This window comes from Oculina patagonica, chromosome 12 (genome assembly GCF_052425735.1).
Source record: "Oculina patagonica isolate OP01 chromosome 12, crgOcupat, whole genome shotgun sequence".
NCBI lineage: Eukaryota > Metazoa > Cnidaria > Anthozoa > Scleractinia > Oculinidae > Oculina > Oculina patagonica.
In genome coordinates, this window is record NC_135769.1 from 19005576 (window position 1) to 19030440 (window position 24865).

Sequence of the window (24865 nt, forward strand, 5' to 3'; positions counted from 1 at the left end):
TGTTTTTGCGTGTATCGATCGTTGACGCTGATTAACAGCCACAAGTTTCAAATACTGATTTTTTGCCTTTTATAGCCTGCGAGCAGGCTCACCTTGGGGCACGCGCGAATATACCTTGGGGCACACGCGACTGGCGAGCGAAGCGATACGGCGGGAAAGAGATCTAGACTGATGGAGAGGCGCCAATAAAGTGACGCCGCTCGCTGTCGCGGTTTCGCTGCTTACGTGTCTCTCTGTTGCGCTCACATGCGTGCCGCTCTCGCGCGTGCCCCAAGGTGAGCCTGCTCGCAGGCTATGCCTTTTACTGACTGTCAGACTTCTCGTGCGTGCACGAGTGCCTGCCCGCGTGCGTGCATTTCTACGTGCGTACGTGTTTTGTGTCAAGCCCCTTGCAGAGCATCTCGTTCCACCAAGAAGTAAACCGGTCGACCTATCCTCAGTGTGGATCAAACGTCTTTGCGCGCATATTCACGTAGACAACGAACATTTCCTCTTTTCCTTTAGTCGAGCCTGAGCAAAAAGTGCACTATAAAACTGAGAAGAAAAAATGGCCTGGCCTCGCAAAGGCTAAAGGGGCGAGACGTGTGTCTTTGCCGAAAAGGAAAAGAGGGACTGCTCATTGTCAAAGATGCAATGTTACTTGTATTCTAGCTGACATTAAGACATTACAAAACTTCCGTTTGATGAACAGCACAAGTAGCTGCGAGACTTGCAGAAACCCTTCGTAGAAGAACCAAAGCAACCATAATGCTAACCACCAGGTCGCAGAGAATGGATCAGCCCATTAGAAGATGGAAGAAAAACTCGTCAATTTGTGATGGCTTCCGAAAAGTCGCGCGATTGGTTTAGTGTGCTTAGTCCGATTACCGCGCTCCTGATCTACCACCCAAGCCCGTATCTTATTGCCCCACCCAACTCACGTCCCCTTCTCAAAACCCTTGTAAATGGGAACTGATTTTGCACAACATTTGTTGACTCCACGTTTAATTCCTATGCCAAATGCTATATCTACAAAGCATTCGCTTTCAAAGAATAATTGTTTCAGAATAGGTCTAAAAAGAACTTACTATTCGCCTGCTCCGTGACTTTATAGATGGGTGAATAGTAAAGTACTAGCAGTATTTACAAGGGTTATGGGTTCGAATGCGCACAGAGGCCTTTCAATGTTGTTTTTGAGCCAAGTACACAGTTTGTTTCCAAACAGTTGCGATTTGGAAAGAATGTGATTAAAAGGAGGGGGGTTTAGTGATTAAGTGATTTATAGGGGTTGGAAAGAAAAAACCGGACGCATGAAATGGCTAAAACGAGTCTGTCCCAGGCTCACAGATTGTGAGAAACGGGCGAAAAAAGCGCGGCCAAACTGGGAGAAAAAAGAGAGAACTCTGGCGTCCCCTTTTAAAATTTTGTTTCACAAACAGAGGCGCCACAGCAGATTAACAATTTCCTTCTCGCTAATGAAGTGTCAAGTATCTTGGCTGTGAAAAAGCGTCATACCCATTGCCAAGTGTGTCATCTTTCATACGGTCAAACACGTCTTGAAGGAAATTGAGAAAGCCTCAGCGCTATAAAAACAAACTCAACAATCATTGGGCGCTCTCTTAAAATAATCGTTCTTTCCCACATCCAATCAATCCTATTTATGGCGCAAAAAGGTCGTTTGAAGTTCTCCGATCTGTTAAGCCCCATAAAAGCTGTCCTCACCGAAGACAAACCAAAGTTGCCGACAGTTTATTTATTGTTTAATTAAAACACTTGACTTCGAAAAGGTCGTGTTTTTGTTGACCCCGAAAAGGTAAATCGAGTTTATGAAAATAGCTTTCTAAATTATCGGCACGAAAAAGCTGTTCACCTCGACAGAAAAGTGAAGAAATATGGCTTTTGCAAGTCGGTGTTTTTCGAGATCTGAGGCCAGATTCCATAACGTGATGACTGAAAGCGCGCACGAACGCAATGTATCAGCGTGGGCGATTTTAAGTTCAAGTGTAAAGAGTAAATATCCTGGTAAAATATCCATGTTCTCACGCTTGATCTTTTCTCGGTTTTCCCACAAACAACAGTTGAAAAAACAAGCTCTATGTTTTCATTGTGCAATTGACTAGTATTACAGGAAAAATTGTAAGGCGAGAACTATAGCAATCTGCTCTAGGGCCGCCATGTGAAGTCTTATTGACTTCCGACTTATCTGGATAATAATCAAAACCTCAATAAGATCCTAAACTCATACAAATAGCAATATTCTAATCTAATCTAACATTGTTTTGCGGCCCGGCACAAATGTTTCTCTATTCAAACCAACTTTGTGGCGCCATACGCTATCGAACAGATCACAAATATCAAATTGGTCTAATTTAATTGTCGAGTTCATTTCCTAACCTCTCATTTCTGCCAAAAGAATCGAGCGAGAGCGAAGATTAACAATCACAGGAAAAAAAGATTGTGGTATTTTCTTGCGCAATAAAAACGACTTAAACGTTCATGCACTAAGACAGAGATTTGGTGATTGCTATAAGAAGATTTACTGTAGTTTACATTTTTCGCGGCGCCAAACTAAACAAAGCAAAAGAAACGAGCCTTAAATGCTTACAAATTACTTAAAACAAACTTCCCGTGTAAATATTTATCCATGTGCAGGCGAGAGATAATGAAGCAATGCACATAAAATGGCTTTTCGATCGAACAGATGATCTTTTCGACAGTACAAGTCAACGGGGAACATTTTCTGCTCGGCGCATAGCGTTTATCGCCGAACAAAATTTGTTTGAATTGAAAGCGTCGTTTTAGAATGCAAATTTTCGTATTATCAGTAATAGAAATTTGGACAAAATAATCAAAAAATTGCTAATCCGAGCTCAAACTGTCGTGCATGCATAAAACAATAGTCATACTTACATCAACTGTTTGCTGTGTGGTCTTAAAAACACTTAAACGTGTACTGTAAACAAACAGTGAGACACTAGTCTGAAGACACTGCGAGCTTGGGTGGTCTAAGGGCGTTCCCGAGCCCATATCCGCTTTGAAGTTTGCTGAAATACCACCGAGAAAATTTGCGTTACGCCGAGTGAGTGCGCGGAACCCAGACTGACAAGAAGTGAGGCTCATTGCGCCGATATCGACATGTACAGTACGTTCGCTCCGATGAGATTTTCTCCGTACACTCCACTGTCTCTGCCTGCCCAAAGATTTCAACAGCAAGCCTCCGAGCCGCTTTGCTCGTGTTGTTATTACAATTCAAGTTGCTGTTATTCAAGTTATAGCCCGGGATTCGGGTTCTATGGCTGCGCCGAGATGCTTCCAAAACCACCTTATTCCTACGTGGCTCTCATATCCATGGCTATCAAGAGCTCCCCAGAGAAAAAGGTCACACTGAGCGGAATTTACCAATTTATTATGATGAACTTTCCGTACTACCAACAGAGCAGAAGAGGCTGGCAAAACAGCATTAGACACAATCTCTCGCTAAACAAGTGCTTCGTGAAAATTCCCCGCGACAAATCAGACCCCGGAAAAGGCTGTTACTGGGCCCTAGATTCATCCTTCGAGGAAATGTTTGAAGAAGGAAGATTTTGGAGGCGAAAGCGACGGCCAAAACACGCCGGGCAAGCGAGAGACCCAGAGGACGAAATATCCACTAACTCCGCGGGGGAAGACGATCAAATTGGAGAGAAAGATGTACAGAAAGCTGACAACACAAAATCGTGTACTGAGAGAGAAGACAGGAAGCTAAAGACTTCCGACACTGAAATTTATCGTGTACATTCTTCGGAGTTGTCAACCGTAATGACCGAACAAGGACGATGTTTTTCACAACAAAGCCAAAGACACTCTACCTACCCCGGAGAGCAGAAGACGAGTACGAGTCAGACTGGTATGGGTGCAAAACGCAATTCCCCAACTTCTGATTTAAAATTTAGCATTGTTAGTCTTCTAAAACGATGATTGTTAGCGTTAATAGCTCGTGAACTAGAACAGTTGAGTTTAAATTGAGAGACAATGACGGAAAAGAACTAAGGTAGCGAACGAACATGCAGAACGCATGTAATATACAATGTCAGGGAATAGTGATGTTTGCGAACAATAGGGTGCAATTATGTGTTCTAATTTCTTTGAAATACGATCGACACAGACAGAATCCAGAAAAAGAGTAGCCCAAAAAATCCCGCATTTTTTTAATTGAAAAAAAAGCTCTACATCGCCACGACTGTGCCCACAGTCAGACTTAAACTTCTTGTTTAGACAGCTTAATGTTATCACCGCTCCTCACTCTCCCGTTTGTGAACACTTTTGTTACGGCAACTTTTTGTGTGCGATTAAGCCTTTTGTTGACGTATTAACAGTTTCTGGTTAATATACAGCTGTAAATGTGTGGAAATTGCGGTGACCAAGGACGATTTTGGTTTTGGTTCGGGGAGTACGTTTGTCATCAAAGCACTAGTAATTTCGAGAGCCTTTATGCAATGGGATCCTATTTACTTAGAATAGCAGTTACGACAGCCTCGTATCTCAACTAGTTGACTCGAGTTAAACAAAATATTTTACAATCAAATGGTTGTTCAGGAGTTATCTATAATGTGTGGCAGATTGTAAAAGTAAACAAAATAACTTAAAACGAGAAAACCGAAATATTTGAAAGCGCGACAAAACAATAGCAGAAAACACAAAGATTCGCCGCAAAAATTTTCAAAACACACTCGTTATTTACTCTTAAATGATAAACAAGTGGAATAAATGTAAAAACACTCTGTTTTATGGTAATTTAATTACACTGCGTAGTACTTTCGGCAAGTAAAGAAAACCGAAGTAAAGCACCTTTTGCGCCAATTTTTGCTGAGTTATACAGTCCGCTTTATTTTCTAGCCTCTATTTTGTTTTGCACGTCAAGGTGTTGAATTTGCAGAGTTGCAAACTATTGAGTCAATTTTTTTTTGCCGTGCTGAACAATATATCAAGAAATATTGCTGGAACTACAAAAATCTGCAACGATGGAGTAATCCCACTATAAAAACAATTCTTAGAAGTCGAGAGGAATATACAAATATGATCTTTTCACTTTTAGACATTTGACAGAGATTTCTTTGTTTACCCTGAATACCTACGAGCAAAAATCAAACCTAAGCAATTTGCAAAGTGTCAGCAGAATTCGTAGCGGACGTAACATGTTTTTGCACCATTTTTTGATAATTTTCAGTGTCTCTCAGCGTAGATGTTTTAACATCAATTTAACAGAATGCCTGACCGAAAATGAGTACTGTTTTCATTCTTGCGCAGCTCACACGAGCCCTTGCTTATCACATACCGGCTGCGAAGAAAAATCACAACTCAGAATTTCTTAGGTTTGTTCTCAATTTATACTTGTTTTCCAACATTTTTTTATTCGAGCAAACCGAATCTGTACTGTTTTTGCGGTTTTGCGCAATATCTGATATTCAACCGTTTTAAGATGGTTAAAAGAAATTGGGCTGATAGGTTTTGAAGAAAAAATAATAAAAGCACGTAGACCTTTGTTTCTCTGTGATAGATGATCGAAAATGTAGATTGCAGGTTTTTAAGACCCTAGATAGTAACAGTTCTTTCTTTTTACCGCAAATCCTAACAAATTAACAGTAAAAGGTTAGAAAATTCGCCCTGTTATCTTGTTTTGACTGTGTGTTCCATTAAGCTTCGTTTCAAAAAGGAAGCCCGCCACAACATTAAAAGTTCGTCACATTGAAGCGTCCTTTATTAACCACTCACATTTCAAGATCAACATGAAGTTCTTTTTACTGTTTTCCATACTTTTTTTTTCAATTTTCATCGGGAGAATTCTGTTTATAGTTATTAGTGTTTTCTACTGAAATGACCGGGTACTTGAGTGTGGTCTACAAAGTTACAAGAGAGTTTAAAATAAATCACTTGCACAAATCAGTGTCGTGTCATTGGGTTATACAATTTGTTTTCCAACGAAGGAAATTGCTGTTTATGTAGTAAAACGATCAGTGACGCGCGGCTGACTGGTAAAACAGTTATCTCCACAGATGCGTCGCAAAAATTGAGCAATTTCCTTGATTCCGCGCGTTATCTCGAATCATCTGATCGCTGAAACAGTTTGGGGCGAAATCAAAACAGTCGCAATGCTATCAGTGAGAGATATAATATGTGCTTCAAATTCTTTCCGCGTTCAGACTTGCTGTCGACAGTTCGCTTGTGTTTTCACTCATTATCGGCGAACTGAATTTACTTAAAAATCGATTTTGTCTTTTTCAAACAAAAACGAATAATACAGTGCACCACTACTAAAGCGTTACTAAGCTCATTTTGTCTCTTCCAAAGCCAGCCTGCTAGACCTGCTAGGATCAAGTGACTGGGCCAAAGTAGAACGCAGGAAACGCCGACATTTCAAAGGGACAGATCCGTCACACTTGTAAATATTTTGAGAGGCTCGTGTCTCAGTTTTGGTTAAAAGATATGAAAGAGTTGTTTAATTTAGCTAATTACTTGGCAGGGCTTTCCGTAATGAATAGACTGTTAAATGAGTACAAAAAATAGCGATCAATTATCAGAGGCACGTTCGCGCCTCAAACTATTTTAAGCTCTGAGAGCAAAAGAACTTTGACACGTCTCGACACTTGGAATCTAGCCTTTGCAAAGGGGTGGTAATTTACAGCGTTGAAATGCACTTACAGGGAATTTCAATTTTCTTAACTAGAAATGATTCGATCAAATCTTGATTCCTCCTTTTTCTTAGCTTTTGTTGCTATTTGGCAATTAAATTCAACTTTTCAAGAGGATATTTTTGTGATGTGTTTATTTTATGTTATAAGAACAACTATACAATTGAAAACTGTTTATGACTACATTCTCGCGTGCCTTTATTTTATCTCTACCGAGATCTCTGAGGCGGCTGAGTTGAATCAGGCGACGTGCGACAAGAAGATATCATGTTATGAGTTAAGCATCTAAACGACTGATTTCCTTTTCCCATGTAGCACTTTGACTTTTCCAATTAGGAAGAGTCTTCCATCAGAATTATTCTTTCATTCCCAACAGCAAAGATACACGAGTAGTTTTTTCTCTTTAAAAATAACCGACGATATAAAAGCAAACACGCAGAAGTCAACTGCCAGATTCTCCCAACGGATACCATTTAGAAGAATTTGTATTTGTTGATATCAGTGTTTTTTAAACAGCCAATGAGACAAAGCAAAATTAACATATTGCCCTGTACATAAAAAGAGGCGATAGTTACATTCGCGTTTTGACATTTGGTTACTGCAGAATTTTGTTTTCTGGCAATTTTAATAAAAGTTGTTTTAGCAGTGACATTGTATTAAACGAAAAAGGTGTCTCGGAAGATTCGAAATATTTTCTGTTTGCTTTGGTTTTGTATTTTTAGCGTTTAAAAACTTGTGCCACATTCTCGACCAATCAAAAGTAAAACTAAAGTATGAATTATTTATTTTACGCGCTTTACGCCAGCTACATGCATTTTTTTAGTTTTGATGATTCGCTGGATTGTCTGTGTCCATTGTGACTGGCCAGAATGATTACTTTGGTTTTGGTTTTTCGACAAATCACCCTCTTACGCTTGTTGCTTTAAACTTCAGCCCAAGCCTCGTTTCCAAGCAATTCCTGGCAGCCTTTTGGTGCCTATTTTCTTGTTGTCAGTTTTTAAACATTCTGCAGTGTCAACAACAAAAAAAAAAAGAAAAAGAAATAAATGAGAACTTTATTGAGCACTATCGATAGATGGAATGAATGCAGCTATCATCAGGTTCAAGATTCCTTCAAAATTTTTAAGGCTTTTATAGCCTAGCCGGTTTTTTTTTTTTTTCTTTTTATAAATTTGTCTACATTGCAATTATACATTGTGGCTAGCTGTTTCTTTGTACAAAAGCCAACTTCATCCCAGGGTCTCCCGTTATGGTCTCGTCACGGAGACGAGGTTCAACACAATACGGGAATCCGGCTAAGCAGTACGGTCAACGAAAACCCAATGAAGCTATATATTAAATATATAGACCGTTTTGTTGAAACCCTGAAATAAATACTTTTTTTTAAATCGCTAGAAATGTGTTGTCACATAAATATATACCAGTAATTAGACTCCAAGCGGAGAACCAACCAGTTTTCCTTAGCATCATTTAATTTGCTATTCTTTTTTTCGTCCAAAAAAATGTCTCGATATAGACTTCTTTTGATCGACGTTTCTTTCAATAATAATTGTTTAAATCGTCAAAAAGCAATGAGAAAGCCGGAAAAGATGACGAAAGTTCAGAAACTTATTCACTGAAGTTGGAGATTCTACTACGTGCTTTATTGATTAGGCTCATCGAATTGAATACATTTACAATTTTCTTGGCTTGATGCTTTTCTCATTTTGATTTTTGTGACAGTAGCCGGTTTCACAACTAACGGTTACGTAAATAACATATGTAGCATAAAAATCCATTTCACATTACCTGTGTAATGATCTGAAATGCGTCACAAATTTTTCTCTCTTTTTTTTTTTTGAGGCTTGCAGAGAGTTCGCACTCGTCGCTCGAAATCACTACCGATCTGTTACTTTACGGTTTAGTAAGCGAACGGCTTTGTTGATTTTCTACCTTTGTAAAATATTTTTACGTTCCTTTTGGATACAAAGGTTATTTTTTTACATCGCACAAAAATCGTGAAATAACATCTAAACTCAAGTTAATTTACTGTTTACTTTATTAACTGGGCAAGAACAGGATACGAAAGTCTGTAATTTAATATCGTTTGAGTGACCAAGAGACTCTGTCAAAGGCTTATTTCACTGATCTTCATTCCTCGCCATTTTATTTGGTATAAGCTAGGTCACCTCGTCCCTAGCGGAAAACACGACAACCGCAGTGTACACAATACACCTAATACCATTCAAGGGTTCCTTTTTTTCAAGGATTTTCCAAGGGTACAAACTGTTGTTAAACACTGATTAACTACAGTAATCGTTTCCTGTACGAGAAAAGCATTCTCACGGTGTTTTATGACCATTACGGGAGATTGACACGGATTAAAAAGTGCGTGCTTTTAAACATAATTTGCGACTATGCCTTTGGGATTCACTAAGCGAAGCTGCCAGCTTTTTCACCCAAAGATCAAAGCAGTTACTTTACTCTTTCCTTCACCATGATACCAGTGATACCATATCCTTGCTTTAAGGTAGAAAACCGACATTTTTTCGGTGTAATTATTTGATTGGTTTGCCTTCAAATTTTAATAGTCTACGAAAACTATAAAGCCGACTGCAAGCTGACGATTCAGAGCGTGACTAAGGGAGTATGCCTTTCCTGAAAAGACGAAGGATGCCATGACATACGGTATAATTTCACGGATTGTCTCGCGCGAATGTCTAAGGGCTTAAGGGGTACTTGTGTTATTCTAGTACCTTCCTAAATCAATGGGGGTGAGCCAAAATGCAAATTTATTTCACTATCTGAACAACAGCTAGTTGGTAAAATTTCTGATCGTCTTGCGATGCAACACAACAAAAAATGCAGCACAGAAGCAAGGGCAGGCTGTAAACAAAAGCGAGATCTAAGTTGCCTGATGTGTGTACGTGCCGTAACGTACCGGAGTTTATACCGTCTTAAAACGATAAACGCTACATAAGTAGTAAGAACCTAACAAAAGTCAACACGACAGAACCCAATTTAAGTCGTAGAACCCAACATAAGTCAACACGACGGAACCCAACATAAGTCGTTCTCAGACGAAGGGTTAAAGGCGTGTGATGGTAGCTGCTTTTCATGTAAATTACACAACAGGAAACGAAGGCTGATTCGGTAAAACATGAGCGACATGTAAACTGTGTAACTGAAGAATGCGGATTTATTCCGCTTGCTGACGGTGTTGGCGGAATTAGGAAACGCACCAGGGATAAAAAGGGGGAAAACATTGTAAACAAACCTTTAGAGGGTTTAATTGATTAGGAAACCTTCCAACAAGGTAGAATGAGGATAACACAGTAAGTGTTGAATGGAAAAGGATTAACCCACTGAATGATCGATGCCGTTTGTTTGAAGTATCCCCTTGCCTCTTCTTCCTTCCTTCCTTCTTAACTCTTCATTTTAATGAAAAACAAAGATTCTTAATCTTTCAATAAGAGATAATCTTTCTTTTTTGATCCTATTATTTAGCACATGAAGGGCAATTTAACGGGCTTTTGATGGCAGCCAGGTTTGTTTGCCTTACGGTTTATCTGTATGTCCTTGAAAGTCCTGAAAGACCTTTAGTATTTCTACGTAAACAACATGCTTAATGCTTAAAGCTTGAAATGAAATTGGCTTTATTATCTTGGCATTGATTCAAGACCTTATTAGACTTGAGTTTGACCAAAAAAAACAGCTTTTGCGGCTTCGAAGGTGGTGAGACATTTTTATTAATCAAAGAAATTACTCTGTCTTTTTGCCAAAGAAAATACAAGCCTATTTTCTTGCTTTCTCAAATAGGTTAATTTGTTTCTGTTTTTAAAATTTGTATTGATACAACTAAACATTTTGCGCTTCAATTTAAAAAAAAATCTCTGATCATGTTTCAGATAGAAAGTTTCCTCATTCTATTACGGAGATTGAGATAACATTTGACAAGATATCTGAAAGGAAAGCATTTCCTTTTAATTAAAATTGAACAAGAGAGGCAGTTCCTAACAATTACATCACCTTGGGATGAATAATGGAATAAAAGAAAACATAAGATTTGTTAAGAAAAAGATTTTCAGCTGAATAGCCACACATGTTAAATCAGCATGAAAAAATTAAAGGAAAGGAAAATTTAACAAAATTTATTAACTCCAAATGTTTGATTAAATACTGGAGAACGCGTTTTACTGACGTTTTTTTTTATTTTTTTAACGTCTAAATGGATGGATGGTGAAAAAGTTAGCACCGATCTTTCTGTTAAAAGAGGCAACTAAAGTTAATTTAAAATTCAAGCTGCGAGAACATGAGAATTAAGTGCCGGTAGCGATGGATCTCAATCTTACTCCTGGCACCAATGTGGCAGCGATATAAAGAAGAGGAGAAATTCAGAGCGTCAAGATGGTGTCGGACTATAAAGAGCTTTTGTTCTTGAACAACAATGCGATCACATCTTCCTACTGTTTTATTACCATAATACAGACTGGCAATTGTCCATGAGCTTTATCAGAGAATAGTGGCATCATGCGGCGCGATCATTTCAGCAAGATACTCGAGATAATAGCGAGGAAGAGTTCTTGCAAAGAAGGAAGAATGACTGCGTTAATGCCCTTTCTTGTTTTTTGACTAAAAAAAGGCTTGAGACAGAATGGAGCCGTGCAGGAAGAACTCATAATAGCAACTTAGCTGTGCTGTCTTTTATTATGCTGATGAAATATAAATTATCAAAAAGATCTAGAATGTTTTTTCCCTATCACAATGATATTTTCTCCGCAAAGAAAAGATCGCGTGCAGCTCTAATACTTTGTTGGGTTCTGCCACGCGTTTTTGTCACAAAATGGCTTCAACGCATGCAAATTTATTCAATCTCTTTAATACTAACTAAGGTATTTCGGAATGATAGATCTTCCTTTATTTCAACACTACAATGTTTTTGTAGCCTTTTCATGTAATTTTGGCTTCCTTGATCTTCGATGTTACGAACACGCGAGATCTCGCGAGGCTCTCCCGCCCGTCACGCGTGGCTTGTCATTCGCAGTCGTTCAGTCCACGCTTGCCTCGCACTGCAGCTGAAGACTCCAAAATATATTATCGTGGATTTAACAAAGCCATTAGGTTCCGACATAATTGATTGCTTAATGATTCGATTAAAATCTACTTTATGCATGGGGGTAAACTAATTTCTCCGATATTCCTTTTTGAGCTCAAAAGAGACATACACAACTGCAAGAGATAATTTCGGTTTTGAACAGGGTAAAAACATGCTTAATTCTCCGTAACGTTCTTGAGGAAGATTCGTGCAACAGCCTTCACAAATATGTCATCTTAGGAGTTCTCTCTCAAATTTCATGTTTAAGTGCATATTTTGACGGATATTCCTTGCTTTTAGCTCAGTCACGACCACGCCCGTTTCTCTGTAAACATTGGGTAGTCAGGGCTTGAAGACATTCCGTCAAAACACGCAATCACTCAAGCATTTTTGAGCTTGTGTTTACTCAATTAAATAGAATAAACTTCTTTAACACATTGCTTGTCAAGCAGAACCTACTCCAGCACAAAAACGCAATGAATTCACACATTGAAAAGGCGCTTGTGAACAAGAAAACGTATTTCAATACTAAATGAAAATATATACAGACTCTTTTAAATGCAGAGGCAAACGTTAGAGAGATAAAACTTTGGAATCGAACGGAGAGGCTTCTTGATAAATTACGAGGCTATCAGTACAAAGCTCAAATCATTTTTCATTCGATCTATAAACAAAATGGTTAATGAGGGAAGGTTTCACTCAATATGGTCGCTTTAGCACGGGTGGTCTCGCTACCAACCACAAAAGGATATGAGTTAAACCCAAAAAGGAAACGAACCCAACAACATCAAACTCAAGACTGGAAGCGAGTCGATAAGCTGAAATATACGCCACAAAACCACCAGAAATTAAATACAATGAGTAAAAACTAAACATACACAAAGCGGAACAAACAGCATACAGGGCTGGTCAGCTGTATTTGAACACGATATTTGTAGAAAAAATACTGTTGCCTACACTGAATAACCATGATAAGATCACAAGTTTGTTGAACAAACTCGTTTAGTCAGTCAGCGTGAACCTCGGGTTGCAATGATTTCAAGTAAACATACACATTTGATCGACCAACTTCGCGAATTATTTTTCCATGCAGCCACGGTTTTGCTCTCAAACTGAAACTATGGCTTTAGGAGGTTTTGATACACTGATTTTCAGGCGAACAGGAATTTATATGTAGTCGAAAATACATGAGCGAAGTAAATGATTTACAAGTTGTGTGGAACGGACTGAATTGTGTCAAACCAGAAAACCAGCGAAGAATTTAAGGTAGGAAAGACAACATCGACTCGCCTTGAAATTTTTCATCTGAATGGTTAACGATGTTGGTTAATAAGGTTGTTATCACGTTACTAGTGCTCGCATTATTTTGCGATACAAATCGTTTTGTAGTGTCAACAAATCGATCGCCCTTCAGCTGAAGAAACCATTTTCAACGCACGATTTTGTTCGCGGGGAATTCACTATTTTTCTAATGGCTTTTCTATAAGAGCTTCTCATGTAAAATAATAGTTACAAGTTTTGTAGGTAGATTACGACACCTTTATGCTTTAATCGTGTTTTTGTCTGGGTGATACACGCGAGCACTGTTAAGGTTTGTTAGTTTCAGTCATGACGGCTATTTCTTTCAACTACAAATTCCTAGATGTGAATCTGAAGGGCGAGAAAGCATGAAATTACAAAACGCTTTATCGGCTGTTTTTAAATAGAACGAAGTAAATTTAAACAGTCATGTTTCTTACTGTGGTCCAACAAGCTTAGGTTCTGAGCAACTATGATTCTGCTAGACTTTGACTATCTTTATCTACCGATAATCTTGTTAAATGGAACAGCACTGAGGCAGAAATGCTTCGGCTAACATTGAACAAAATAAACATATGAAATAAACACATTGATACACATATAGCATACGAAACAGTTTCTTAATTTTGAAACATTAATTTTCAGTTTCTGGCTGTCAGTTTTGACATTCTTTGAGGGAATGTCCATGTATTGTGCTTTTAGTTTCGATTTAGTTTCAGGAAATCACTTAGAGAATTCCTGATGTAATATTTCAACAATAAGATATTTTTCCACCAAGACGGGTAAATAGATGTTTTAGAAACTCTTTTATACAGAATTTTACCTTTCGCAAGTAAAAGTCATTCATCAGTAGTGAAACAATTGAAGACTGAGGTATTCAGAACGTGCCCAAAATAACAATTCAGTTAAACATTTGTGACTTAAACATTTCAATCTCGATTCAATCCTTTAGTTGATTGTTTCAACCCATTTTCGAGCAAATCGCTAATAGCCTTCAGCAAGCATGTTAAAAAAATTCATTGGCTATAAAGTGTGTACTATTTGCAGTAGACTGCCCGAGAATATCTTGAAGGACCCTGAAGGGTAATCGTCTGTTGCAAGAAAAAAATTACTAGAAAAACGGCTAACATTACCGCAGATGAAAATTCTAAGAAAGAACTTACTCGTTCGCTAACCACCTTCCCCTAGGTCTCTGACCGAAAAAAAAAGAGCTACACAGCGTTGGTAACGTGTAAAAATTCCCAAGAATACGAAAATTTAATGGTATTATCTAAAACTAAAAGTCTTAGAGGCAAGAGAGTTGTCCTTATTTTTCCTAAATGAAGCACCTCTGCCACGGGTAGAAAACGAAAAATTAGTTGAAATAAAATGTGAAAAATGGAGAAGTAAATTTATCGCGCGACTTCAGACGATATTTTATAATCTGTAAGAAGCTTACTTGCTAAATGACTCCTCCACAAACACATTAAAAACAATACAGTATACACACAAAGGCACAGAATTATATTTGACCTCGCGGTATAGCAAAACAAATTTTGACAGCAATCTAAGCGAGCGAAATTAAACCTGACCTAAAACCATGGGCTGTACTTTCTTCTTCAGATGGCGTGCATTTTCAATAGCCGCAGAGAATCAGCAGCTTTTTTAGGAAACTGTTGCTGTTCGCTGTCACTCAGAGAAGTCAGAGAAGCTGTTTTACTGTTTTCACAAACCCCTAGATAATACACAACATATTCCTTGTTTTTACAAGGATTTTACGCCGATAAGCGGATTGTTCGAGATTTCGGCGTTTTTTCCATTAGTTGGTCGATTGTTTGAAAGACTTAATGAGGTCAAAATGACATACTTTGGCGTTTAAACGTTTTCTTTTGTCTGCAGTCGATTCTTGGTTTACATTTTTGATAAAATAGCTCTAAACAGGTGTCGTGGGCGAACAAAGACTCCAAAGGTCCAGCCGACAATCTAATTTAAACCTTTTCATTCAAGGTTTCTAGCCCTGCTGTGAATCTTTTATTTAGCACGGGAGTTCCAAAGTTTCACATAGAGTGAGTCCGAAGCCGGTAAAAGCAACCGACAGCTAAAATAACAACAAATGGAACGTTTGCAGTCTTTGCTAACCGTGCTTAAACCGCTTTGCTAAATGCTGTCTTTTTGGACAATTGTTGACTGAATCAAAATGTTTACGAAACGACGTGATAAGTCAGGACGCGTCCATCCAGGGAATGCGGGAGTCGATTGATTAAACCTGAAAAAGTTTCTTTGCGAAATCACCGAGTTATTTACTCGTGTTTAGGAAAAGCGACAGACAAACATTAGAACAGCAATTTCGTTCCTTAATTTAGTTCCTGAAATAACAATTCTGGGCACCGGAAATGGTCGAAGTAAACATCAAACTATCCCTGCATGTATAATGATTAAAATGCCTTCCCTTGGTTCACGTCTTTGTAAAACAGGAATTGTTGAAGTTTTTGCGCGTCGTGTCAAAATAAAGTCGCAAAACTCGTTGGCGTGTTTACTTAAATTGACTTTCCTTCAACAATATTTCTCGAGCTATTTGTTTATTCGTCACCATATCAATATTTACAGCACACACGAAAGGTTCACAAATAGCAAAGAAAAATGTTTATTCTGTAGCTAAATCGCGCAATACAGACGAATAGAGTTGATAGGATTTCAAGATATTATTGTAAGGAAAGCCGTAACCTACTGCGGTCGCTCGGGCTAAAGGTCTCCTGGCACGCCTCAAATAGTTTTTGAGAAAATAAAAAATAGTTTTCGTCCTCCGAAAACTTCTCGTTTTAATGAACAACTCGGCCCAAATGCAAGCCATTTTTCAACAGCCCGCCTGAAACAAATATTGGAACGAGTTAAACTACGTGCCGTTCGAATCGATGAATTAAATATTCGTGACATTTTTCATTTCCCTTGCGGTATTTTCTGTCTTAACACTCAACCCTTCTCAAGAGCGAAGTATACCTATTAAAGACCAAGATAAATCGGTTTCTTAGAGATTTTATCATTTTATTATTCTATCCACAATACATTGAACTAAAGTGATTTATTTTTTATAAACACATTTTTTCCATGCCAAACAAATCTCTCTACTCTTAGTCATACAAGATCGCTTTTTGGAACATTTTCCTTTAGAACTAAACGACAACTTTTTATATTACAACTCTTTGATCTATCCGTGTCTTAAATATCTTAACATACGGACTTGTGCAATTAGCAATAGAATAACACAAACTGTAACATTTGGTTTAGATGCAATTAGTGACATTTAGTAACCGAAGTATGATCCAGTTATTTAGTCTTCCGGCCGGTATATGTGCTATTCCTTTGTAAGAACTTCTTATAACCACAGGCCACGAAGTAAACCGTAGCTAAAACTCTTAATCTCTCTCGTTCAAAACTAGCCTGTTATCACGTACTTAAAATGCCTTGGTGTTTTAAACTGTATAACCAAGCGGACGGCAGTTTATGCAGTTACACTGAGCGCACAGCCCGGCTGAATGCGGCGAACTAGGCACAGTCCAATACGAGCCGTAAGCCGTTAGCGAAGAGTTTATTCCTGTGTTGTTACGGTTTAAAGTTGTGCAGGCATTACAGAATCCCTGCGCTGAACTGCTGAAAGCTGGCTCTGTAACACTGAATCTTGTTGCAGGAAAATTCACGGCTTCGCATGAGGCTGTTATCTTTCCCATATCTGAACCCGGCGTCTGAACGCTAGTTATGCTTACAGGTATTTTACCTATTGCATTGTTCTCGATTATAGAAGAAGCCTCCTTTACAAGTTGTGCGGTTCTGTCTCTCGCCAGCTTTTTTCCTAAAATATTGTCAATGCTAAAGGGATGAGCAACATCTAAAAGGCTTGTATCTTGAGGCACCACCTCAGCTCTCTCTGTTTTATTGTCGCTTTCACCGTCCACTAAAGATTCTTTAGGGTTGCGCTATCTACAGAGCGAGATTCCGGCAAGTCTTGAGCTACTGCATAGCTCTTCTGTTCACCGTCTTCCTCAAGTGAGCTTTTAGGGACAAGTTCAGCTTCGTTTGTCTTCGTTTTTGCGCTTATTTCCGCAGCGCTCATGTTCTCTTCATCTTCCTCGTCCTCCTCTTCATCCTTTCCGCGGTAATTTCTCTGTCTTCTTCGCCTTCTACGGAAGTTTCCCTCTTCGAACATTTCCTCGTAGGACGGATCCAGGCTCCAGTAACATCCCTTCCCAGGATCGGAGCGCTCGCGAGGGATCTTCACGAAACATTTGTTCAAAGACAAATTGTGGCGAATGCTATTCTGCCATCCGCGCTTGTTGAGGCGATAGTACGGAAAGTTTTCTGTGATAAACTGATAAATCCCACTCAAGGTTATTTTCTCGTTGGGTGCTTGCTTGATTGCCATCGAGATGAGAGCCACATAAGAGTATGGCGGTTTTGGGAGGGGCTCTTGTTCACGGAAAAATATGCCAGCGCCATGACAGTTAAGAGTGAAGCCGGTCCGACCCCATTGTGGATAAAACGCTGATGCATAGCTCGGCAGAGCGGGGTGATAGGACGGCGGACACAAATACGGCGAGGCGTAACAGCTTCGGTGTGATGGAAACATCTTGTTTGAGCTCGGAATTCGTTTGCTTACTGGAATGACAAGCTAAGAGTTTTCACCGCAGTGTGCAACTGTGCAAGACTGAAGCAACTGCGAGAAAGTCGCACGGAGCTGGGACTTTTATTTATGGACCACCAGCACTGTTTGTTTATAAGATAAGTACAGCTTTTGTGTCAAATTATTTATTTACAAACAATCTATAACCGCGTTCAGACCACACATTGGCTGATAAAAGCGGAAACGGGTTGCTTGGCACAAAAACGTATCTCACGCACTAATGACTCATCAGACAACATTTCACAATGTCACGGGACGTATGCATCGCTTCTGTAAATATTTACACAGAAAATCGAGACCAAGGCTTTCATAGCGTGCCCACACGATAATGTGATTGTTTACGCGACGTTTGAGTCGAGGAAAAATCACAAACGCACACCTCTCGATAACTGTCTGTTAGTGTATTTTAAAATATTTAGTTGCGCGCAAACTGAACCACAATTTCCGGACCATTTGCGCAATTGCTGTAGTTTGGAAAAGCAGTTTGGTTTTGTTTGTAGAATGTCAGTGAAAGGAAACTGTCATGGGTTCAAAAGGACAGTCCCACGTCAAGCTGATTGTTTTTATGCCAGTCCACGAGACTTTAGGACGCCTGGTTTTCTTTTTCGTTTATTTTGAATGTCCATGGTATAGAGTGACAAGAAAATGGCTTTCCTTTAGGACCTTGTTGAATCAAAACAACCCGCTTTGGAGTGAATTTTAAATATTTCTAAAAACAGCATTTTATGAATTGCAGCGGAAAAAATTACTGAGAAAGCCAGAAGAGCTCCAGAAGAGCTTTGAAGAGCGTTTTTAAAAGGACGATACAAACACATACAAAACGTTACGCCACCCTTGAAGGGAAACGATCATAAAAAAAATCATCTCTATTTTCTAGCAAGTGACGGCTACTTAGTTAGCCTTCGCGTTGCTGGGCAAAAAATGTAAGATGAAGGTTGAACGTTAATGCGTTTTCTCGGCAGGAATCAGCACTGATAATTTACAATAAAAGAAGTAAAAAGTTTAGAAAGGAGCCGCATCGAATGTTATAGTTTGTTGACACGGCATGAGGCTAAAGAGATGAGATGAGCAATAGATACGAGCGATAAGGCTGCGGAAAGGCTCAAGATTTATGACCAAAATCAACATTCCAATCCCGAAAAAAAAGGTGTCCCCGCACAGAGTTCAAACCAAGATAAAATCTTGGCGGCTATTTTCGGACGAATTATTTTGAATTATGAGCAAAAACGAAAACATCACTCGACGCTACATAAAGATGACAGTGTTACCTCCTGGTACGTTTGACTGCTCGGCCATTCTTTTCTTTTTAAAAACACAATTAGCGAGCGTGTCGTGAGCTGGCATGAAAATTATCGCGATTAGATGATGATTTCTTTGTTGTGGCTTAATTTACGGCCAAACAAAGACATTTTTGCGTCGAATAACTTGTGATATCAGCTGCGGCGTGTTCAAGGCCACGCTCTTCAAGAATTAATGGAAAAACTTATGAAAACTGTGTCCATTACGGCAATTTCTCTAGTTCTTTTCTTAAAGTTTTTCCCTCCCGTTGAGTGAGTGCGAAAAACGCACTTGAAAACACCAAGAATAAAGAAATTAAAAAACACCAAAAGAGAAAAAGAGATAAACTTTTCGACAGAATTCTCTTGAAAAAGAAATGTACAGTCAGCTGAAAACGAGTTCTTGTTTCATTCAATTTGTAAATGACGAAACTGAAAATTTCATTTTGGAGCCTAAAAATTCACAAAGAATTATTATTGAAAATGAAACAATGCGGCGAGCCGTTATCTTACATTAAAGGCAATTAGTTTTCAAAGAGTGAAAGATATATGACATTGAGGTTAATATTCAACACCCACTGGGAAGAAATCTGAAGACAAGAACAATCGGCAAAGAATTAACGTGGAGAGGTAGCTGTTAGGCTTTATGATAGTGAATAAACCATTTATTTAATGCTTTGGAGTGTTATACCATAACATATTCTACTTCGAGTGTTTTTTCTTCAATTTTTGTATTCATACAAACAAGCCTTTAATTTGGCGCCGAAGTTAGTGTAATACAAAATATAATCACGTCACAAGGGGGATATTCACCTATCCCACGAAGCTGCATTCAACGGGGTTCTTCATTTTTTTCCCGCCGAAACTCGGCATGAAAAAAAATTTTTATTTAATGTTTGGACGGTATCAACTCGAAAGCATTACATAACAGTTTTATTTCATGCCGAGTGTCGGCGGGAGACAAGAGACCCGTTGAATGCAGCTTCGTGGGATACCGCCGAATATTCAACGCTTTTCTAGTCCCGCCATTGGTTGATGTCATACTTGAGTGATCTTGTAGCGAGAAAGTGAGAAACTCACATAAATTACTCAACCACGAGCCACAAGTCAAAGATGAATCAAATACAACAACAGGTATTTAGAAAGATCATAAGCACCGCGGCTTTTGATTCTCAAAAAATGCCACAGGCGATCACGTGACCGCAGATTTCTCGCCTCCGTCACTAGCGTGAGTATTCTTTAATATTCGAGGAAACTGCTAAGTGATACTTTTGCTTTTGTAGATTTGCTTTCTTGCTCTATTTATTGGCACGAAAATCGATTTCGACACCGTTAGGTGATAAATCAAGATCATCATGATCCGGTCAGCCCTTTTTTATACCGTTCATTAGTGAAAATCGGATGTGAGTTATGTGAATGTTTCCATTTGCAGCGCAAGGAGTTGCATTATCGGTGAAAATATGGCCAGTAACAAAGAAACTACAGAAACACTCGAAAAGTACCCTAAGACCCCGCCCGATAAGGACTCCAAAGGCGGGGAGCGTTTTGGATCATGGAACGAGGGGGCTAAGACTCCCAAAAATCTCGGCGCGCAGGTTTCGTATTTGGAGCAACTTTATTCCGGTTCTGAGCAGAGACCGAATTCCGAAGAGATCCGATTGTTGTTTAAGGCCAACGAAGCTCATTTTCACGAAGAAGAAGAAGTTCCAGACCAAGGAAGAAGACTGGAACTCACTCACGAGACGGAATTTTTGACAAACCAAGGGTGGATAACACTGTCCACCGGATAAATCGCTATCCAGTGGATACTGTTATCAAAACATACTTTGCTACCCACTGGATAGTGATTTATCCTGTGGATGCGTTATCCACCCTGACCTTGGCCCCGTGAAATAATACGCCAATTGTCGTTGTTAGGAAAACATAACCCAACCGGATGGTAATCTTCAATTTATGATCCAGGACCAGCGTCTCATCCGGGGGGGGGGGGGGGTGAAGGGGAAGGGGATGGAGAGTAATAAAGACCTGCCAATAAATCCTACTCCTATTCTGGTTACCAGAAGTAGATACCTGGTGAAAAATTTTGGATAACAAATTTAAAAATGGTAGTTGCGCACTTGCGCTAGAAATGTTTTCAAAGTTAATCTGGAAATGTTTTCGAGATCATTTCTACCGCGTACCGGATGACTAACTAACCGCGTAGTACTGGATCTCTCCCAGAATCCTTCCCGAGCTTGTGGTAACAGTGTATGTCATATTTCATTACCCGTTACATGAAGTCCTAAACTGCTTTCCGGAACATGGCCGCTCTCAGAATATCGAAGAGCTTGCAATTGCGGACAAAATGTTGCTTGATATCAGGTTTACGAGGTTCACAGCTACCAAGGTATGTTCATGTGGTAAAACCTATCTTACAACTTCGATAGTACGTTCTTTGTTTTGCTTTAGTTTCGTCGAGGTTGTTGTTATTATCGATGTATGGCGGTTATGTAATAGATCGAAGGACTGTCAGATCGTTGTCTAGCCTTTCATAGGCAATGGATTGTCTAACAATGTACTTCTCGAAAATAGCATTTGCTGTATTCTGAGGCTTTTTAAAAGCAAATTCGGTCCGCATGGGAACTCTAGTAAATGTACAATCCCAACTACTAAATCAACCCCATGAGGATCCGACGTAAGCTTATATTTTTATAAACATCATGCGTACATGGAAGCTATTTTTTACCTTGTCAGTCCTTTATGTATAGTATACAGTGGCGGATCCAGACCTTCAGATAAGGTGGGGGGGGGGGGGGGGGGGGGGGACGATCATCCAAACCCTAGAATCCCAGGGGGTACTCTGGGATCAAAGTGACGGGGATGATCGAATGGAGGCAAAACTCAGGACCCAAAAAAATCCCTAAGTCTCCCGACATTACCCCAAAAAAATCCCTGGACCAAAAAAAAAACGCCCAAAAAAATCCCTAGTCAAATTATCCCTAAATTGCCAAGGCCGCGCCAAGGCACTTTAGTTTGATTTTAATACCCCCAAAAAATCCCCTATTTAAATCAAGTCACCCAAAAAAATACCTGCCAAATTCTCTTGACCAAAAAAATCCTGGAATCGCAAATTTCGACCCCAAAAAAATCCTTCGCACATCCCCGTCACTTGGATCCCGGAGTACCCCCCCTGGGCCTAGAATAAGGGTGGGGGGGGGGGGGGCACTCTCGAAAAAATTTTCCTGGCCCCAGGTGCCTCCCCTACATCCACCACTGGTATATATGCTCAAAGGGTAACATTTAGCCCGTGGCAAAGTTTCAGCAGTCTGGAGGTGAATACAGGTCAACAAGGAACTTAGTATATTTGTTTTGGTACTTGGCTTCAGATACAAATGCTAAGTGCATGACCACCATAAAAATATATAAACAACATTTACACTTTTTTCATGTGTACCTCCCTATTAGTTTATTTGTAGATGTTTCCTCCCCTTGACCTTTCCTAGCATTTTTTAGTGGTGGTCAGATACAGTTGAACCCCTCCTTATGGACACCTCTATAATGCAGACACGCCTATTACAGACAGTTCACCTGATCCTAAAGATTTCAAAATTCATTTCTATTTTATAATTAATTCTACCTCTGTAATACAGATACCTTCACAGGGCTCAAAATAACGGCCGGTCAACGGACAATGTCCGGCCAAAATGACGATTTGTCCGGACAAAATTTTGGTTTGGCGGTCATTTTGACCGGTCACGTACACGACTTTCAAAAAAAAAATGGTCTCCGCGTCCGTGAAATGGGATATTGGTATCGCATGATACAGGAAAGATATCTAAAAGTCGAGGACGTGAATCCTTTTTACTGGACACAGTTGACATGAAGCCGTTGACGTTTCCTTTCTTCTTACATGCCGAGCAAAGGCAAAGTTATCTCACTTTTAGCATGGGCATATGTCCTATTACTATTTAGTGTTCGATAGTAAAGACCAGTAAAGTGCTTACAACCGAGATCGCCTCGAGCCGTAAGTCTTTAACTAATGTAAAACTATGCAGAGTAACATAACATTATGGCTACTGAGCATTCGTTTGTTTTATGTAGAGTAGAACGCAGAAGAAATGGAAATTCAAAAAGCGAACATAATAAAATGACACTTTTAGCGATCAAAATTTTAAGCTTAAGCCTTATACTCTTTAACAACGAGTGTTTTAGCTTATGAGGCGAAATTTTTGGCAGAATAGGCTATTGCTTCAAAGTAAATACTCAATATTTTGACCGGTCAAAAACGAGACATGACCGAGCAAAAATTGATTTGGCCGGTCAACATGACCGGTCAGTATCCAAAAATTATTTTGAGCCCTGCTTCAAAATACAGACACTTTTCTCTGTCCATTTAGCCTGCAATTCAGGCTATTTTAGCAAGCAAACGCATTTTGATCAGACAAACGCCATCTTGGATTCTTACTCTGGATAGGATGAGGGAGAGGAAAAAACACGTCCTAGGGAGTAGGAGGGAGGCCTCCTCTTCTTGTGCTTTTCCTTTCTTCCAAACCTCTCTCCACCTTCATCCAACATGGCAGCGAATCTACTCAATCACGAGCTAATACTCTAGCATGCCCACAGAAAATGCCTGCACTGCAAGTTACTGTCGGCCCTTTGGTGTCCATATTTAAAAGGTTGAACTGTACAGAATTATAAAGCCAAAAATTAAATGGTGGATGCCCCCACCCCCCATCCCTTAAAAAAAATTCAGTCAAAACCTTGAGGTGCAGGGGGGGTACTTCGGCTTGTTAATGACAGGGATGATCGAAGGATTTTTTTGGGTTACTTGATTTAGATAGAGGATTTTTTTGGGTATTAAAAATGAACTAAAGTGCCTTGGCATGGCCTTGGCTTATTAATGGTATCATGAATAAACAAAATAAGTGTTCTTTGTGTTATGTTATTGCCCCTCCTGGCAATTTAGGGGTAATTTGATAAGGGATTTTTTGGGGGGTTATTTTTGGTCCAGCGGTTTTTTTGGGTAATGTTGGAAGACTTAGGGATCAAAGTGATAATTAAGGTTACTGTGCCAGAGTTCCCTGTATCCGAGCACAAGAAATCTTGTCTGAAAAGAAACTGGATGTCTTGGTCCAAAGTCTGACAAACCTTTGATAATTATTGTAAATCACCTTTAGATGTAAATTCTACTTTAACTAATGCATTGTTTGGTATTCCATTATAGCCTGCAAGGTGCTCTAAGGATGTATTGTAGCCCAGCTAAAGGAAATTCAGAAACACATGAGGATCCTAAAAACAAGCCTATACCTTTTTCTACATCAAAGGCACGGCATCTGACACTTAACCAAACACTGGGAGATATGAATAAGGACACATCTAAGAAACGCATGTACATAAGTTTGATAGCCATGGCTATCTTGACTTATATTATATTCTTTTTGCCGGCTACTAAAGAAGAAGAAGAAGAATGGGATCTTCTTGAAGATGCTGAGATTTCAACGAAGCAGATCATCAAAGGACAATGACAAGAGACTGATTTTGCATTGGCTTATTCTACATTGGTTGTGAAAATGAGCAGTTGCCTTGTTCATTGTGTCCAGTGAAATGTGTACCGTATCAAGGCACACTGTTTTAACATTCTGGAAAATTAAGTAACTGACCTAATCCAACCCTAAATGCTGCATCCCATTCAAAAATTATTTTATTTGAAGGTATAATTTGTATGGCTAGCGGCTTTGAACAATTGAAAATTTGTCATTCTGAAAAGAAAGTTTTCAACTTGTTTAGCTCATTCCTCTTATACTGATGCTAAAGAGTTCATGTAATATATCAAACACTAGCCCGCGAGCAGGCTCTCTTTTCAGGTGCAACGTGAATCTCTCTTTGAGCGCCAAAGGTGTGATCCCCCGAGTGCTGAGTTTTAGCGAGTGAAGTG

At 39.3% G+C, this 24865-nt stretch overlaps 2 protein-coding genes and 1 pseudogene across 2 annotated transcripts; 2 read left to right on the forward strand and 1 right to left on the reverse strand.

The window, feature by feature from the left end:
* The first annotated feature begins 2925 nt into the window (after nt 1-2925).
* On the forward strand, nt 2926-5898 carry LOC144632018 (uncharacterized). The gene has a single exon (XM_078490602.1). The coding sequence runs from the start codon at nt 3115-3117 to the stop codon at nt 3934-3936; it is 822 nt and encodes a 273-aa protein (XP_078346728.1). The 5' UTR covers nt 2926-3114; the 3' UTR covers nt 3937-5898.
* Nucleotides 5899-16016: 10118 nt separating this feature from the next.
* On the reverse strand, nt 16017-17978 carry LOC144632635 (uncharacterized; annotated as a pseudogene).
* Nucleotides 17979-20956: 2978 nt separating this feature from the next.
* On the forward strand, nt 20957-24700 carry LOC144632526 (uncharacterized). Its single transcript, XM_078491193.1, has 2 exons — nt 20957-21337; nt 24155-24700. Exons 1-2 carry the CDS (start codon nt 21252-21254, stop codon nt 24453-24455), a joined length of 387 nt encoding a protein of 128 aa, XP_078347319.1. The 5' UTR covers nt 20957-21251; the 3' UTR covers nt 24456-24700.
* The last annotated feature ends 165 nt before the right edge of the window (nt 24701-24865 follow it).